This window comes from Ciconia boyciana, chromosome 5, assembly GCF_034638445.1.
Source record: "Ciconia boyciana chromosome 5, ASM3463844v1, whole genome shotgun sequence".
NCBI lineage: Eukaryota > Metazoa > Chordata > Aves > Ciconiiformes > Ciconiidae > Ciconia > Ciconia boyciana.
Genome location: NC_132938.1, coordinates 3,384,066 through 3,402,359, shown reverse-complemented (window position 1 = coordinate 3,402,359; position 18,294 = coordinate 3,384,066). Strand labels below are relative to the sequence as shown.

Sequence of the window (18,294 nt, the reverse complement as noted above, 5' to 3'; positions counted from 1 at the left end):
CGGAGCGGCGGGGTCGGGGCTCTTCGGGTGCTCGATGCCGGCCCGGGGCGCGGTCACCTGCGAGCCCACCCGAGCCGCGGTGGCTGCAGGCCTGGAGGGCTCCGGGGAGCGGCCGTGAGGCTCATGGCTGCCCCGGCGAGCAGGGCCGCAGCCTGCAGGAGCCCCCCAGGAGCCGGTCCCTGGGCCCCACCGGCTGCGGCCTGGCCGGGCGTGCTGGGCCCGTCTCCCCTCACAAGGGGCGGCTGCTGGTTGTGGACAGCGGGGCAGGGCCCGGCCCTGGGGCACAGGGGACGATGAGAGGATTCTGGCTGGTGGCCAGAGCACAGGCTCTCGGAGGCTGCTCCGTGCACGTCTCAGCTGACGCCCCTCATTGCAGCCTTACCGACAGAATCGGAGTCGTTGAGGTGGGAGGGGGCATCCAGAGATCATCTGGGCCAAGCCCCTGCTCAGGCAGGGTCACCGAGAGCTGGCTGCCCAAGACCACATCCAGGTGTCTTTGAATATTTCAAATATTCACAGCTCCGCTGTGCCCAGATGCCTCTCTCCTGTCAGCTGCAGGCTTTAAGCATTGGCAAACGGTAATTAAGGCCTTGAGCATGGAAGTGCGTTAAGCTTGGCACATAGGCAGCGCTACTTAGCACTTATGTCCCTTCCTAATTTTTCTGCCCCGTGAATTTCACTTTTTACTTTGCATCAGCCTTCTGTTCTCTAGCAACTGAGGAAATTGCATCTTTAGGAGATCCATGAGGAGAGCCATGCTGGTTGTGGTGAACTGTAATAAAAGCCTTGCATTGTGGATGGCATCTTGGACCTTAAATCTGGTCTGAGGGAAATCATTGAATCCCTGACATGCTTGCTTTGTTCTGGGAGGCATCAGCTTTGTCATGAGAGGACAGGAGACCTTTCTAGCAAAGCTGGTGTTGGGAAAAGTGCTGGATTCATTGTTTTTTTTAGGAAAATAATGTTGATCTGGATGTTGCTTTAATGTGACTCTGGCAAAGGAGCTGGCGTGAGATTCACTTGAGTAAAAACCTGCAAACTGGCAGGACTCTTTGGACGTTGTGTTGACTCCCTGCTTGTGAGGGAAGGTGAAGCGGACCTCAGCCTGGGGTCAGCCTCCAAAACTGCCTCCCTGGCAACATCCTCCTCCCCACCCCACCCATCCGGGGATCCAACACGAATTTGATGCGTTTCGACTGCTTGTATTTTCCACTTCTTCCGCTGCGTGAAGGGCTTGTGCTGGGGAAGCAGCCCTGTTCTCCAGCCCAGCATCAGGATGCCCATGGACGGAGATCCCACACCTTCTGGCCCTGTTCCCTGCAGCCTGGACAGCCACTCCCCCAAACCGCTTCCCTTCCCAGCCTTGCAGCCCCAGCACAGCGGAGGTTTCTCTGGGAGGTGGCCGCCTCTGAACCCCAGAGCTGGGGGAACCCCAGAGAGATGCTGCAGTGGGAGATGTGGCTGCTCCGAGCGAAGTCTTGGCACAGGAGGGAGGGGGAATTAGCTCAGGCTGGGTTCCCACCGCTATGGCTGGCTCCAGGGGCATGCCAGGCATCTCCACTGGGGTCTTGTCTTCCCCAGTGTGTGCTCACCTGGAAATCCCTCAGGTCTGAGGCTGGCTTGGGAGCCAGTGGTGGTAGGCTTGGGAGCAATTCCGTCACCTACATGAGTGTTGGGAGGTCTTGGGCATCCGCATGGGGCTGGGAGATGCCACAGTTGTGGGACTGATGGAAAGCCTGTGTCTTTCTCAGTTAGCCCTGGGACATCCCCAACGGCTCCAGACAGATCCATGGGGATCTGAGCTATGGACTGGGGTGAGACCTCAAGCACAAACTTCTTGGCCAGCCCTGCGGCCACCACAGTGGCCTTGTGGTGCTTGTTCTCAAGTGCTTGAAGAGCCGGAGCAGCCCTTGTGCTCCGGGAAAGCAGGATTGGGGAACGTCCCATCTGGATAGGCACAAACATCCCACTCCCCTCCTGGCAACCTCCACCTCTCCTCTCCTGCTCCGCCACACCAGGCTGCTCTCCGTCCTCCGTGACAGGAGCTACGAGGAATCTTTCAACCGGAGGGTGCTGGTGTGTGAGCTGTGGTCTTCCCTCGCAGGGCCGTCTCCTTGCGGTTCCCCAGCCCGGCTGTGGGTCCCTCCCAAAATCCCACGTGGGTCTTGCCACTTCTTCCACCCGCAACACAACCAGACAAGCCACACAGTCGGGTTTTTAAAACGGGGCCTTTCTCCATTTTATTTTGCCCAATAAAAATCCTTCACAGTTACGTAGAGATAGGAGAGTGAGAGATACGTATACATATAGATCTTCATATATATTTATATATATACATACCTCTGTACAGATAAATATATATTCACTGTAGAAAATCGCAAAGGCAGTAGCTCTTCACATCTTGATAACCCAATGGAAACATACAACAGACTAGCAGTAGATTGGGAAGTGCGGTATAGTTTTAACGAGAGTTTCCGAAACGGATACACCTTTGCTGTACAAAAATCTCAGAACGCTGCGTTTTATCTCTTTCTTTTTCAACCTCTTGTCTTTAAATACACTGACCAGAGGCGAAGTCAAGACAACGGTGTTTGGAAGTGACTGGTGGACAGGAGAAATGCTCAACTTATGGAGTTCTTTTTTAAATATTTTATTTTTTAAGTATATATATAGATATATATATATAATTTTTTTAAATTTTTTTAAAATTTTTTTTTGCAAAGTCTTGTTAAACGCAGTTCAGAGAACCAGCAACAGTCAGCGCAGAAACAAAACAGTAACGGAGTCGAGTTCAGAACACTTCTGGTTTGAATTCACAGTAAGAGCAGAGAGAGACCAAGCCGTCAAGAAACGAACAAGAGGAAAGAAAGCACAAGGCTGGGATTGAATTTACAGTTGGGTAGGTCCAAAACGTTGGACGAAGGGTTCTAATGCAGAGGTCCTACACACAGACACAGCCTGCAGCTCACCCGGCGGTGGAGCGGCAGCGGCGAGCTCTGGCCACTCCTCCGTGGGGCTTTTATTGCTGGTGAAATCAGACAGCAGGCTTGCTCGGGGGCGCCGGCTGGCCCAACCTGACGTTCTCCCATCGGGGAGCTGGGTTTTGGGGGGACACCTATTGATCTGCTGGAGAACAGACGCAGAAGACAGGCAACTAAGCAACGTGCATCGATTTAGGATGAGGAAACCCTCACAAGCGTACTGCCCGGTGCAAGGCAAAGACCAAGAGGGATTCCTCTCGGCTCACAGCGTTTACCAGGTCCGAGTGAGTGCAAACGAAGACACCTTGGAGGAGCTCCAGCCCTGGGCTGGGCTCTGCGGGGATGCCGCTGCGTGGAAAGGGACTGCATAGACACATTGGCCGGTTGTGCAGCATTTTTTTGCACCGGTGATGGAGCAGTTTTGCACCGGTGGTGGAGCTCTACCCGCGCACGTTTTGCTCCCTTCGGCCACTGGAAGGGAACCCACGTGCCACCCATGGGGGAAAGGGGACCTTCTCCTCCAAGAGGGCTCCTAGGACAGCCTGGCTCTCAGGAACAGCAGAGCCAGTGCCATGGTCTCCCGCTGGTGTCTGGCTGTCACCAAACGTGACTCTGTGAGCTCAGACGCCTCAGGGGACCCAGTGGCTCCCATGTGGGTGAGCTAATGGAGAAGACCTGCTGCAGGGACCCAGTAGCAGTCATGGGGTGGGCACCAGAGCGGGATGGACCACACATCCTGGGGACCTAGACTGGTGGCCTGCTGGATATGGGCAGCTTCGGGCTCTCCGGACTAATGGTGACCGCCGAGCTCAAACGATTGGTGATTACTTGCAGCCAGGCTGGGCCTCGCATCCCTTTCCAAACGAGGAGAGCCTAGGGCTGGAGCTATGAAGGTATTCAAGGGAACATTGGCTTGCCTGCAGGTATCAGAGTTGGGAATAATCCCTTTTAAATCTCTCTAGAAAAATCTATTGCTTTGTGACAGAAAGCAGAGACTTTCTGTCTGAGAAAACAGATCTGTGAAAGCCGTGAAGACACAACCCTGCATGTCAGAGGTTGTCCCAGGCTCCAGATCTAATATGATCCCCTTCATTGGGAGAACCAGGGAGGAGCCTTATCCTGGAAATAAAGAGGCTTATTTCTGGTGTTGCCGGTAGTTGCACTGCCAGCATGGAACATCCTATTGGGAAGCCAACATCTGCAAACAGCTAGATGTGATCTTAACCCCTCGATACACTGGGGACCAGGTGGCATGGGTGCTGTGTGCCCCTACAGACCAGGGGCACTCATACACTTCTCACACCTCTATCTTTCCAGAGAGTGGAAGGACCAGGGAAGCCCCAGAGCTGGCTGGGTGTGGTGTTGCAGTGGTGTGAAGCCCCATGCAGTGATGTCAAGTGATTGCAAGCCATGGGGATGTCCTTCAGCAAGAAGCAAGATTGCTCTTGGAGATAAAGTAGGGCTGATCTAGCTGACATGGGAATGACGGAGAGAAGAGGTGAGGATCAGTAGTCTAGCAAGCTCCTCTGAGGGCAGGGTCGGGACACGCCACTCTCCGTGGGGGCTTTGGGCTTCAGCTCCGGCTTGTTCAGACTTATCTGGGAGAGTACTAGGAGAGGCACTGACTGCTCCTGTGACAACGGGGATGGTGGTGATCTAAAAGGAGGCAGGGGAGTCTGGAGAGGTGGGGCAGAGGGGTAGCAGGGCATAGGCAGCATGATGAGCAGATCTTTAACAAAGGGTCTTGATGAAACGTAACTCTATAAAGTGGCCTTCAAGGCTTAGGCTGAAGGGTTGGGTTAGAATAACGACAAGTTGGGCCTGCTCCCATCGAGGACAGAAGTGAGAGCTGTCACTGCACATCAGCAGGATTTCATGGCCTTGGTAGGAACAGAGCAGAGATGGCTTAGCACAGGCATGGAGCAGAGGCACGGTGAAGAGGCATGTGCCTGAGGCCCAGACCCACCCGAGCACCCATCCACAGGAGCACCGTGGGTGGAGGAGCACAGATCTCTGACTGGCCTATGCTCCACTTGCCAAGGCTGGGACCAGGTTCAGGAGCCTTCATGGAGCTAAGATGGGCAGAGATACCATCAGCACCCCAAGCAGGAGAAGCAAAGACCATGGTGCCTTCACCTTGGAAGATGGTTCCCTGGTAACGAGAGTGCTGAGGACCCCATGAGGTGAGCTGGGGAGAAGACACCAAGGGGGTGGCCAGCAGGACACTGGCTCTCAGAATATACATTTCCCTGGCCAGTTCACACAGAGCCAGAACAAGCCCTTGACTGGACCCTGTAGCAATGTCTGCTGCTAAAGTAGAGGAGACCTGTGGCCCTGAAGACAAGTGCAATGGCTTGGCATGCATCCTCTCTTCTCCCCAAGAAAAAAGGGAGTTGCATCCATCCATTCTGCCTCCTGGGAACAGCCCCTGGTCCACACTCTCCCTGGGCAATGTGTGGAACTAATTGGCATGGCCCCGGAGGATACTGGTGTAACCAACTGGGGACCATCAGCTCACCCAGGAACTCCTTTCTACCCTGTCCTGTCTAGCACAGGAAAGGGCCCTCATGGCCCTGCAGATGTTCCCAGGTGGGACGCAGGGAAATCCAAGCCCTCTCCGGGCTCCTGCCAGCTCTCGTTCCCCCTTCCCAACCCACACCAGCCTCATCCCTCCCCAGGAAAGCCAGGAGGCAGCTCCAAGCATGCATCCAATGCCCTCCAGAGATCTTTGGTCATGTTGCTTGTGAGCTTACTGTCTTGAGCAAGCTATAAAGTGCCACTGTGAGGGGCAGGAGTGGGGTGGGTTGGTCCTTTCCATGGGCAGAGCTCATGGGCAGCAGGGCTCAAGGGGGACACCACTGGGAGCCACTGTCTGCAAGGGGTTTCAATGTGACATGAGGATGGGCAGAGGGGACTTCAGCCTTAACCAGGGGACAATTGCAAATCCTGGCTCAGGATAACAGTAAGCATCGAAGCAGGACAGAGTGACACCAGACTGCTCTGTCAGAGCCAGTCCCAAGCGGATTGCCTTCCTGGGAGGTGCTGAGCCCCTCCCCATTTCCACTGCAGCCAGCAAAAGCTCAGGGGGTGCTGAGCACCCTCGTGTAGCGCTCAGCGCTCGAACGCAGCATCTGCTGCTACTGTCGATCCCGCTCACCGATACAGAAGCCACAGAGCTTTCTTGTCTCTTCATTTAATCGTTGTATATACAAAGGTGGGCTGTTATTTACATCCAAGTATACTTGTCTCCATATAACGTAGCAGCATAAGAGCAACAATTCGATTCCTATTTTGAGTGCGGAAACCCGGAGGTGATCTCCCTCCGGCATGACGCCAGCGACAGCAGGAACTGTGCAGCCGGCTGCCACGAGACAGTGGCAGAAGCTAAGTGGGACTGTGTGAAGCACAACAACGCGCGATGGTTGCGGCATTCACACCCAGGGTGAGACAGGAGTGCTGGCTGCGCGAGGGAAACTAGCCCAGCCGGGTCGGCATCTGACAGCGACAGCGACCAGCCTGGAAATGGTGGAACAAAGCAACCCCACTCACAGCAAGTGGTAAGAGGGGCTGCTTAGACCTTCCCTGGCACCCAGATAGCCTGCTTAGCCCAAATCCTCATGGATGCAAATTGCTGGAGCTGATCAGTGTCCTCTGTTTGCTCATATAATGACCATATGGACATGCCTGGAGCATGACTCGGTTGCCCGCACATGGGTGATGTGCCACTAGAGATGCTCCAAGTCTTCCCACCACTGGCCTGGCTCTCCCATAGGTCTTGGATCATATTGGCCAGCCCCATGTATCAGGTATCCCAGAGCATCTCTAATGTCCCTGGACCCCACGTGTGGGCAACTGACCCGAGACCCTTGTCACCACGGCTTTTGCTGTTGGCCAGTGGCAAGTTAGAGATGACTTGTTGTTTCAGTGGAGACACTAACCACGAGCAAGACAGTGCTTGGAGAATTACATGAGCCAGTACATCACACTGAATCCCATCAGCTCCAGAGCTGGCTGAGCAAAGATGGAGGGGACAGCTGGGTTATGGTCAAGCCCAAACTCTGAGGTGAGTTTCATAGGACAGAAACTTTATCAGCCCTGCCTGAGCCTCCAAGAGACAAGATGTCAACCTCCTTGGCCATTCCCAGGATATGTCATCAAAACGTCAGTCTGGCACCCCTTGGCTATCTTGCTCCAAGGCTAAGACCCCAGCGCCTCAACACAGACCAAGCTTGTGATGGGAGACTTCATCCAGTCAGCAGGTAAAAGTGTTAAGGTCTGGAAAGAGCTGGGTGAGCTCCCATCTGGGCCAGATTTGAGCACAAAAAACAGGAACACAGGTGTCCCACCATCATTTTGCTCCATCTCTGCTGAACAGAGGGTAGTCATCTCCGAGAGAGACTGGTTACCAGCATGTGGCCAACACAGTGCTAACTCATGGGAGGGGACGTGATGGGAAGCAGTGCATCCAGTTGTGGGGAGGATTCCTGAAGAGTAGGAATCCTTCATGGCAGTTTGACTTGGGGCACTGGCCAAAAACATCTGTATTTTATGTCACCGTAGCATAAGGGGGTGGTTTCTGCAGGACAGCTGAGTGCTTGGGGGATGCTGGGCGAATCCCAAGAGAGGGAAAACCACCATCACCAGCACAGCATCTTAATGGGTGTCTGCAAGGCTCTCTGTCATCCAGGGAATGGCCGCAATTGAGGTTGCTCAGATCTGGATCAAAACTCTAGATGCAGTGAAGAAGGTGAAGGGAGAGTACCTTTCCTCCTCCAAGGTGAAAAATCTCTCCTCGCCACTCCTGCTCCATCCCAAGGAGCTCTGTAGTCCTTGATGGATGCACTGTGAAGCCATTGAGTCCCTGGGCAGTCCAGCACCCTCCAGCAGTCAGACAAACCCATATGCCTCTAGGTTCACTCGGTCCATCAAGACACACTCATTCCTGGCACCACTGCAAGAAAGATCTAGGAAAAAGATGATGGAGCAAAGCTGGCACGCTGGAGGGCTTGGCTGACTGCTGCTGACTGGATCCAGGTATGTGGGGAGGCCAGAGAAGGCCCATGGAATAGCAAGGAGTTCTGGTGAGAAGGTGTCCCACAGGGTGATGCCGGTGTCCATTCCTCTTGAGTGTTAATGCAGCAGGGTGTACACCTCGGCAATAGCAGATCTTTGAAACTCAGTCACTGCGGTTGTTCTTGAGCCACTGACTGAAATGCTGATTCCTGTGACGGTTAGTGGGAAACCAACTTCAACGTCAGTTGAGCCAGGAGGAGCAAAGGTGGAAATTGGTGGAAACCCTCCGGGTTATTGGACTCATCTTGTGGTGAGGACACTTGCTGTTATGTTTGCTTTTCATTTGGTGGCCTCAAAAACACCATATGACCACCGGAGACTAAGCCTCTTGCAGTTTCTCTATGCTTTTCCCTTTTGCCCAAGGACTGCAAAGCCCATCACAAGCACAGATGCCTCACAACTGCTTTGGGAAGGAAGACAGCGTGGGTTTATCTGATGTGGGAAGAGAGGCACAGAAAGCCGAGATGACACAAGACACCAGATCTCCAACCCTGACATTGTGGGATGTTTGACTCCATCTTGAAGGCCCAATGTATGAAATGGAGGAAGCTCTAGGATTTGCCTGGCCAAGTGGAAGTTTGCGCAGTGCATGTGGGTGTCTCCCTTGGCATGGCAAAGTCTGCTCCCGGATGGCACCGGCAGGCAGCTGCACTCCTTCCTCAGTGGGGTACGTGGGCTGATGTCCAAGAGCATCTGCAGGATTTGTAGTGGGACTCATCTCCACACTCTTCAGGGGTCAGACCTGACCTAGTCCCCTTTTCTATGGCTGGTCTGGTGAGAGGGGCTTAGCCTGAGCTGCCCTGGTGTTTTCCAGACTGATGGGTTGTGTTGTCCTCCAGCTCCAAAGGAACAGGCAGAAGCAGTGGGAAAAGACAGGTACATTCAACTGGGATCTTGAAATGCCCTAGTCTCACTGCACATCTCCATTTTCTACAGCTCCAGGGATCGCTGCCAGCCACCAACGGTTTCTGCCCAGTACTACTGTCTGTTGACCTTGGCTGGAGGTTGATAGGACTAACTGAAGTCTCCTCTCTCCTGCTCAGCCTCTTTGCTCAGTCTGGAGCTCACCACAGCAACGTTTGGTCCCAACTTGAAGGTCAGACCTGGTGATGGGGAGGGAGAAGCTTTCGGGGAAGGGAGCATGGAAAACGAGTAGCTTCAGGGCTTTTCTTTGGAAGGTCTTCAGCCCCTCAATGCCCTGAGGTTCTTCCTTCATATGCAGATGAAATGCGATCTGGCGAAACTCTTCCTGGAGTCACCTCACATAGACATGTCAGGACATGCAAGTGCTAATTCTAGCTTTGTTCTAGCTGCTCCCTAGGGCAAAAAGCCAAAATTCCCACTTCTGTTGATCCTTTGGCCACTGCCCAGTCAGTGCAAATCCCACTTTGCAACATTTTTTACTCTTTGCTGTTGATCACGGTAAAAAAGTGTCCGTGAAAGGCAGAGCCAGACCCACTTTGTCCACCTTCTAAAGCCAAATGCTGGTTTTTGATGCCTGCGCCATTCTCAGTGACTGTGCATATAGGATTTGGTTGTTATTCTGCCAGGGCATAAGCACTTGCGTGATCTTAAGCATTTTTCCTTCTTATGACTGCTTTCATGCTCGGAGTTAGTAGCTCAGTAATTTCTTAAGCTGGGCCTGCGTTATCTCTGTCCCTGGAATATGTGATGCCACGTGGAATTGCTATGGGTGCTGTTTGAAATGGCTGTACTGAAGGCTAACGCTTGCCCTGTTGCAATCTAGCGGTAATGCTGATATGTGCTCACTGCAACTCCTGAGTGAGGCTCGGATGCCACTTTTTAAGTAGACCCGGGACTGAGGGAGTGCACCGAAGCATCACTCATTTGGGAATGGGGTAGCACAATTGCCCACTGTTGGGCAAATTGCTAAAGCTTCAGTTTGCATAAACATGCCACAAGTTTGGAGGCTTCCCCAAACCTTGATTCCATTGACTTTGGGAAGTAAGAGGGCTCTTGGGAAGGGAAACTAGCTTCGATTTCCAAGTTTTTTTCTTGCTGTAGCCAGCTTGAGTATATGGTAAGAATAGGGAGACCAAGGCAGGGGTGGGAGTGTATTTCTACTTCCAGGGTTGGTCACAACCCAGGAGAGAAGTGGAACTGCAGAAGGAAACCACAATGAAATGAAAACGCAGCATATGTCAAGCTCTGCTGAGCCTCCAAAGAGGCTCCTGCTGGGCGATCATTCCTTGTTGGCTTATGTTACCAGGACAGGCTCATCCTGCTCCTCCAGGATGTCCTAACCTCTTGCAACCATGGTAGCCATGGGCTGGCAAGAGGGAGTCATCTGGTAGAGATATGTCTGGTTTCAATGAAATCAGTGGCCAACCTCCCACTGACTTCACTAAGACCATCGTCTAGACAGGATACTTGATGCAGAACAGTGAGTTTGCTCGTGATCCCGAGAGCTTTGCTCCATTAGCCAATGTGGCTAAAAATGCCCTGAAAAAAACCTGCCACTTTGAACTGTTTTGCTGCACGTAAATGCTTGGAAAACCAAAGAAATCAAATACAACCCTCCAAAACAACCAACTGAGGAGGGATGAATTGTAGGAGAGGGGATGGCAGCCTCTAGTGAAGTGACAGTCACGGCAGATTACAAAAGAGCCAATTGACCCTCACCAGCGGTACTAGGAAAAAACCCAAAAGAGATGTCGCATTATTGATAGAAAAACAACGCACATCCACAGTTATTTTACCTACAGAGCACAGAAGTATAGAGTAAGGGTGATGGAGCTTGGTGCAAGCAGACTCACACCGCTCCTACGGTAGCGTATTATCCTTCGGAAGATCACTGGCTTGAGTAGGTAGTACATGCACAGCAATAAAAAAATTACGTTGTATTGTCTTGGTCCCACCTCAGATCTCGGTGGACTCTATTCGCTCGAGTCTGGAGGGAGTCCATGGTTTTTTCTCCTCGGTGTGCGGGGGGCTGGTGGCCTTCGTGTTCATCTCGTTCACCTTGTGCTCCAGGAGCTGGTTCTTCTGGTACATCTCCACGTAGTTCAGTTGCAGCTGCTTCTGGTACTTGATGACTTTCTCCTTCTCTTCTTGCCATGTGCGCCGCTCCTCCTCGAAGTCCATCACCTGCTGCTCCCGCTGCTGCCGCTCCAGCTTCAGCTCCATCTGGAGCCGCTCCACCTCCTTCCGCAGTGTGTTGACGCTGTCCTCACTCTGCCTCTGCATCTTGGCTTCGTCGCTCTCGCAGGCCAGTGGGTCCCGCAGCTTCTCACCGAGGTCCCCACCAAAAGGCCCCGGAGGTCCCATGCTGGCAAGTGTCCGCTTCAGGCCGGAGACCTCCAGCTCACAGTGGTTCAGTTTTTCCCTCAGCACCTGGACCTCACTCATCTTCCGCTGCAGCTCGCTCTCACAGATCTCCAGGTTGACACTCTTGGAGCTGTAGGAGTCCTTCAGGGTGAGGATCTGTTCCTCCTTCTCCCGTAGGAAGTTCTTACCTTCCTTGAGCTGCGTCCGCAGTCCCACAATCTCATTCAGCTTCTGGGAGACATCCGCTTGGGAGTCCTTCAGCTGCTGCTTGAGCAGGGAGATCTCACCTGCCTTCTGACACACCTGTGGGGAGAGCATCCATGAGGCAGGAGGAAGGCAGTGAGGAGCCGCCACCGCTGCTTGTCCCCCGCGCTGCCCATGAAATGTCTGTGTGGCCTTGCGTTGGCAGGAGGCTCAGGTAACAGAGGGGACAGCCAGCGATGCTGCTCAAGGACTGAGTTCCGGCCTTCACCAGGACCCAGACCATGCCAAAAACCTAGAGGTTGTCCGCACATTTGTGGGGGAGATTTGGTGTTTCTTCCTGGCTCTCAGGGACCTGATGCTGTTCACAGCTGGATTTGACCAAAGAGCTAAGCTAGGTGCCTGTGGTCCTCACCAGTGGTGAGTGGACACCAATGCTTCCCTCCCTGCATTCATCTTACTCACCTAACCACAAGCCTGCGGTGCTTGACCCCAAACCTTTGCTCTCAGCAGGAGTTTTCCCACTGACCTCAATGGGATCTGGACCTTGAACAATCCTGAGACAGAAACATCTCAGACCCACAGAACCACCCGGGCTCTCCTGAGCACTGGGAGTGTAGGACAGGATGCAGAGATAGTAGATATTACTTACTTGTCCTATGATGCTTTCCTTCCCAAAGACTCCTGAAGAACCCAGTTGACTACATTTTAGAGTTCACTTCACTGGGGACAGCCCAGGGACTGGTAGCTATTTACTTCTTTTGGGGCAGGACATGAAGAGTGACAGCCCCTCTGCCAAAGATCAAGGAGGGAGCTGCAACCCACCCTTGCTGTAATAGAACTACCACGCGCTGTCCTTGGGCACTGGAGTTTCAGGTTTCATCGTGACTGGCTCAAGTCTCACCCATGTGGTAGGGTACACAAGCCCAGTGGAAATACCCTTGCTGCCGTGTGTATTTGCATTACGTAGGTGTCACCATTCAATATGACGCTCCTCTGCACCTGCATAGTCCACCAAAGGTGACAGTTGCATGAATAGTTATGGGTATTGGAAATGAACCATAAAAATGACTAAACCCTCATTTTCCCATGAACTCCGTGGTTTTCAGGGCTCTGCACTGGCCCATCTGATCTGTCCACTGTGGACAATTGCAGAGACAAACAGTCCCTACCTATGCTGGCAGGAGTCTGGGCTGCAGAGTGGCGTCGAGGAACTATCAGTGGTCAGAGAGGATAGGCATAATTAAAAATAGACTTGGTAGCCACCTCCAGACTGGGGTGTCCCATCCTGAAGCTCCTGTCTCTTGTCACACATGAAATGCTTGGCCTTTCCTCCTTCCTGCAGTGCCTGCGAGGTCCCTTGCTGCTCTGCTCCAATTGGGTCAATGCTCCTCAGACAAACTCCCCTCTCCACTGCCTTCATTGCAACCTCCACCTTTCTCTGCTATAGAGGACTTCCTTGGTGCATAATGTTGAGCAAGACCTTGAAGCTCAGCTATGGGGACAGTCCAGTGCTCACTATAAATGGCTGAAGAGCTAGGAGACGTACCCAGTCACTTCCCACTGGTAGCAGCTTTCCCTGGAGCTGACAGCCATGGTGGTTCCCCATGCAGACCTAACTCTGTGAGTACCCACATCCACACCAGCACTTGTCTGCAGAACTGTATCACGCTGGTTTAGCTGTAGTTAAAGTGGCGTAGTTACTGCCTAGCTAAAAAACCTGCACAATTTACTGAAAGTGCTCTCCGTGGGGTAGCTCTTCCCAAAAGGCAGAGAAATAAATGATGAAGAACAGCTTGGATAGGAATCAACTTACAGATTAAAACACTTAAATTTTGGCCTCTACTTGGGTGCTGTGGAGATCTAGGCAGTACAGTCCATGGAGCCTGGAGAGCAAATCAAGAAGTCAACAAGTGTAGGTGTCTACACATTTTAGGTGTCTTGATCCACAAGCTGAGTCCCTATCTTTACATTGATATCATTGGGTTAGCTGTTGCAGACAGAACTATAGCAGTGAAGCTGCAGTTTTACTGGTGCAGAATCAGGGAACTTTTCAGACCTAACTTGTTGGAAGACACAGAAGACCAGGGCAGAGCAGCTGGCCAAAGGAGGCATCATGTGGGACAGTGCAGCCTGCTTGTTCTGGGATGTAACTTGCAGAGATTTTACAGCAAGCCTCCAGTAAGTTCTGTTTAATATCTGCAAATAGCACATTTCGAGCCTAATTAATCCTAGCTTCATTGACTTTCCGTCAGGATTAGCAGAATAGGGTCTTCTTGATTCTAGAGCTATGTTTTGCTTCTGCAGTCTTAATAAATTTAAAGTTTCTAGCCAGTCCATGGAAGGATTAAAATTCTTCACATGATCAAGCTGGAAAAAAAATGTTAGCACTGGCTATACAAACAGACTTTGATAAAATGTTCTAAAAACAGAAACAGTAGAAACAAATATGTAAGACTCAAAAGGAGAACTAGAAAAAGGAATTTGCCTTTCAGCCTTTTAAGAGAGATAAACTTATTAGCAACCGAAAACAGCATGTTATAATGGAAAGCATGAGGTAGACTTGGCTATCGGTATCATTCTTAGCTCACTTGCTTTATATCTTAAATAATAAAAAAAAAATCAAATATTTGAAAAGCGGTTTCAAGGTTTGCCCAAATGCAGATGTTAGAAGAATTTAATTAAAATAGACTTAAACCTAATTTTGGTAGGCACAAATACCTGTATGGAAAGAGCTGTATTCACTGAATCTGGATTCAAATGTCACACGTTGGAGTGACCTGACTGTGAAGCCAAATTATTAACCGGCACAGGAAGCATGCACAAAAACATTGGGCTCATTTTAGTTTAATTAAAAACTACAGGCTTGGGGCTCTTCAGGCAAATGAAGAGGTGACTGAAGTGTCATCTGTTACCTGGAGGCCACCAACCATAGCCATTGTCTGTGGGGTCCACTTAGGGCAAATGGGAGGTATTTTGGGCTATCAGAGCCCTCAGTGAAAACCTCACTCAAGGTCTGTTACAACAAGGCTCTTACCTCCCACTTGGTCTCTTCAATCTTTGGGAGAAACTCAGCCTGTTCCTTCTTGAAAGCCACAAATTTCTTCTCCAGCTCCTCTCGTTGCTGGAGGAGTTGTCCCATATCATCTTGGAGTTTTTTTTTCTCTTGCTGGAGCTTGAAGATTTGGAGCTGCAAGGCTTGCTGAGCCCGCTGCGCCTTTTTGGAGACCTGTTGCAATTTGTTGGCATAGTTTTGCCTCAGGTCCTCCATTTCCCTCTCCCAGATCTTCTGCTTCTCCTCAAACACTTGGAAGATGGCTGCCTCGCTTTTGTCCAAGTTCCTTCGCATCTGGAGGACCTCCTGCTCCTTCTCCCACAGCCGATCTTCCAGGTCTTGGATGATGTCGTCCGTTGAAGGTGAGTGGAAAGGCATCGTTTCATTGAGATGGTTCAGTCTGTTGAACGAAGAGGTGCTCTTGCTCGAAGACCGCCCGCTGTCTGAGGTAGATATCCCGTTGTATCCCACGATGTTCTTGTCCACGTAGGTTGTACCGATGCGGTTGATGTGGCTTGTGGAGGCGCTCATTGGACCCACGTGCTGGCTGTAGCCTGTCCCGTATGTGGGCAGGCTCGTTAACGAGTTACGGCCTGAATCCGAAAGGCCCCCCACTTGGTTTGTAGTCCTGTTAAGGCTGCTCTTGTCGAGTCCACTTTTGGGTGCAGATGGGCTATTGCTGTTGGCATGGTTCAAGCTCTTTCTGTTCTCTGTCACCCCGTTGCTCTGCGGTGGGCAGAGGTTCTGCATGGAATGGAAGTTTTTAGGAACTACTGGTTTAAAGGCTGAGGGTCTAACTAAGGGCTCATTGCTCTGCAAAAGGAAAAAGGACCACACATCAAACATAGCAGGAAGCTTGGTAACAACACACAAAAGAGATACATCGGCACAGGTTGGGGCTGATGGAGCCAAGACGTCTTGGGTTAGCTCGATATTTCTCAGCCTTATTACACCCTGGGCCATTTGGGATTTAAAATGAGGGACCTGTGGCCACTCATAGGGCAACACTTTCTCTTCCCTTTCCCCAACTGGAAAAAAAAATACTTGACTCACCCCAAATCTGCGTGAATTTTCTCTAAAATACTGCTTGGGTCCTCTTAGTGCTCTTTGCAAGAAAGGGCTGCCACCTGCCTAGCAGACCTGATCAAAACAACTCTTTGATATTGGCAGATTATATTTTGAAGGACTTGTGGCATTGAGGGTGCCTTTCCCTTTTGCTGAAAACTGAATTGAACCCTTGGATTAGCAGCCGTTTTGACCCAGGAGCACCACGTTTCCCTCCTGCCAGCAGTCATCTCTCCCCTGTGTGGACATCATGTCCTGCTTATGCTTGGACAGGAATAGGTAGGAGCTGTGACCTCAGCAGCTACACCAGGCAAGGAACATGCTGAAGCTGCTCTTCATTTGAATGTTTGTGTTTCCTGCAGCCATAAGCAGTGCTGCGGGGAGAATGGACCACAGCTGTAAAGGATTTGGAAAGGATTTTAAAACCTTGCACATTCCTCGCCCCGTGAATGCACCTACAGAAACAAAATTTTCCTCAAAATGAGATTGAGTCTCCCCTACTGCAGCCTGGGTTTCAGGTGAAAATTAACCCAGAGGAAGCTGCTTTGTATTAGCAAAGATGTTTTGAAAATGCCTTCCAGGAGAAACAGAATGAGCCTTGGTGAGCAGGCAAGGTTGTAGGCCAAAAACCTGGCACCTGGCATGTGGGACTGAGATGGACTACAGGGGCTGGTGGATTAACAACCCAGGAGACAAGGCCACCAAACGCTGCAGAAATAATACCACGCAAGGCAGCGTCCCAGGGCACAAATTATGGGAGTCGCTGGAGCAGAGCAGCAGGCTATATAAAACACTGCTGGCTCCGGGGCTCTGCTGCTCCAGGCCTGGGAGGTGTTTGCTCCCTGAAGCCGTTATAAGCCATGAGGACTGGGCTTGGATGGGTGATTACGCTTACAGGTGTCATTTTCAAGCCTTGTCAATTTGTCCCTCATACGGGGCACTGGGATTTTGAACAGATGCTCATAGCTGCTTTGAAGCAACACCTTTTGGTGGCAGTGAGGAGATTGCCTATAAATGGCACAAAACATAAGAGTGGGACTCAGATGCTGGACCTACCAAAATGAGAGCCGACTCCAGCTCCCTCCCTATCAATTGGGGAGGTAGGCATAGCATCTTGGGTAGGGTGGAATAGCCAGTGACTTAAATACAGGCTTAAATGAGCTGGAAACTTAGCTGTGGAAGACTAGCGATCATGCTCTTGGGTTCCTCAAGAACTAACATTCCCCTTTGGTCAACCCCCTAAAAGTAATAAGAATTGTATTATCTGTACATAAAAATGATTCCATCTACACAGTAAGAATTAGACTATCTATCTGTCAGGATTGCACTGTTGCCCAAGGCTTCCTGGTCTGTGTTTTTAGAGATGTGCCACAGTCATCACACTGCTCCAGGAGGTGCGGATTCTCACCTGGTCTAGTTTGCCGGAGATTGGCAATATCTTTGGTGGGTTACTGGGCTCTCGGTATTGGGGAGGAGGCGGCATGTTCTTCTCGTTGTTGGTGGTCACGTTCCCACAGATGTCCATCTTCACCTTCTCGCTCTTGCGCAGGTCGCCATTGATGTAGAGGGAATTGGAGACCTTCTCCGACCTGTATGTTTTCTCCTCGCCAGAGTAGCGGTTGGAGATCTCCCGTGTGGAGTATCCGTTGCGAGACCCCTCTGTCTGCCGGCTGCTGCTCTGCGTCCGGGTCCCCACGCTCTTCATGGCGAACTCTTGGTCGTTGGCAACTCCGCTGCCCACGCTCCCCATGGTGCTCTGGGAGGTGGGTTGGGATGGTCGGGGAGCAAAACTGTGGAAGTTCTCCGGGCTGGGGTAGGTTGGGTCACTAAGAACGGGCAGCGTCTCTAGCGTGGCCATGGCAGCGCAGAGGTGAGGTGGAGGCACAGGTCAGTGGCACTGGGAGAAGGAGGAAAAGGAAAGGACTGTTAAAGAGATGCCTTTTATCTACCGTACCCTTCGCAGATCAGCATTGTGCAGAGATGAGCAAATCTCTGGGCTGGGTGATGCAAGGACAGAAGCTGTCATGTCTCAGTATATGGTATGGAGCAGACGATGGGGCTGTCCTCCTCTCTGTGACCCCCAGCCCCCCTTGGAGGAGGAGTCCATGCTTGGAGGAGCACGCACTGGTCCCCCAAATCCCACTCACTGCTATGCAGAAGAGCTGCTCTTAAGCCTCTCAGTCCAAGGGTTGGGTGGTCCCAGCGGAGGGGGTTGCGTGGGTTTTAGTGGGCACAGCTCTACAGCATCGGTTGGACGTGACTATTTGCAGTTCCCAAGCTTGAATTATTTCTGTCACTTTTCCCAGGTTTGAACAAGTTTGTGTGGCCATGGGGATGGAAGGTTTCCAGCCCTGGTCCATCTGTAGGCTCATACACTATTGCCCCCTCCAGCGCATCCCTTAGGGGTGATTCAACAGGGCTTAAGCAACACGCTTTCCATCTCTTCCTTGGGAGTGTTGTCCCATGAACTTGAGCTTTTAAAAAGATGCTTTTGTCCAGGTGTCATCCTAAATTTTATTTTAAACCTTTATTCCCCTACTCCATTTTATTCTTACCTAAGGCTGCGCCTTGGATTGGCCAAAACTGTGGAGACAGTGCATAACATGCAGATAATGGCTTTAAAAGTTGTCT

The 18,294-nt window shown here is 51.5% G+C and overlaps 1 protein-coding gene across 2 annotated transcripts in view; it reads right to left on the bottom strand.

Moving 5' to 3' along the window:
* Window positions 1-5,498: 5,498 nt before the first annotated feature.
* Window positions 5,499-18,294, bottom strand: part of LZTS3 (leucine zipper tumor suppressor family member 3) — a 53,846-nt gene continuing 41,050 nt past the window's right edge. The window contains exons 2-4 of one of the 2 annotated variants that reach the window (XM_072863017.1): window positions 17,072-17,560; window positions 14,581-15,411; window positions 5,499-11,645 (exon numbers count right to left, since the gene is read on the bottom strand). In XM_072863017.1, coding sequence (XP_072719118.1) covers window positions 10,935-11,645; window positions 14,581-15,411; window positions 17,072-17,521 — 1,992 coding nt within the window. In that variant the 5' untranslated portion in view covers window positions 17,522-17,560 and the 3' untranslated portion in view covers window positions 5,499-10,934. The remainder of the gene's footprint in view (window positions 11,646-14,580; window positions 15,412-17,071; window positions 17,561-18,294) is intronic. The other variant, XM_072863018.1, reaches the window with a different exon arrangement.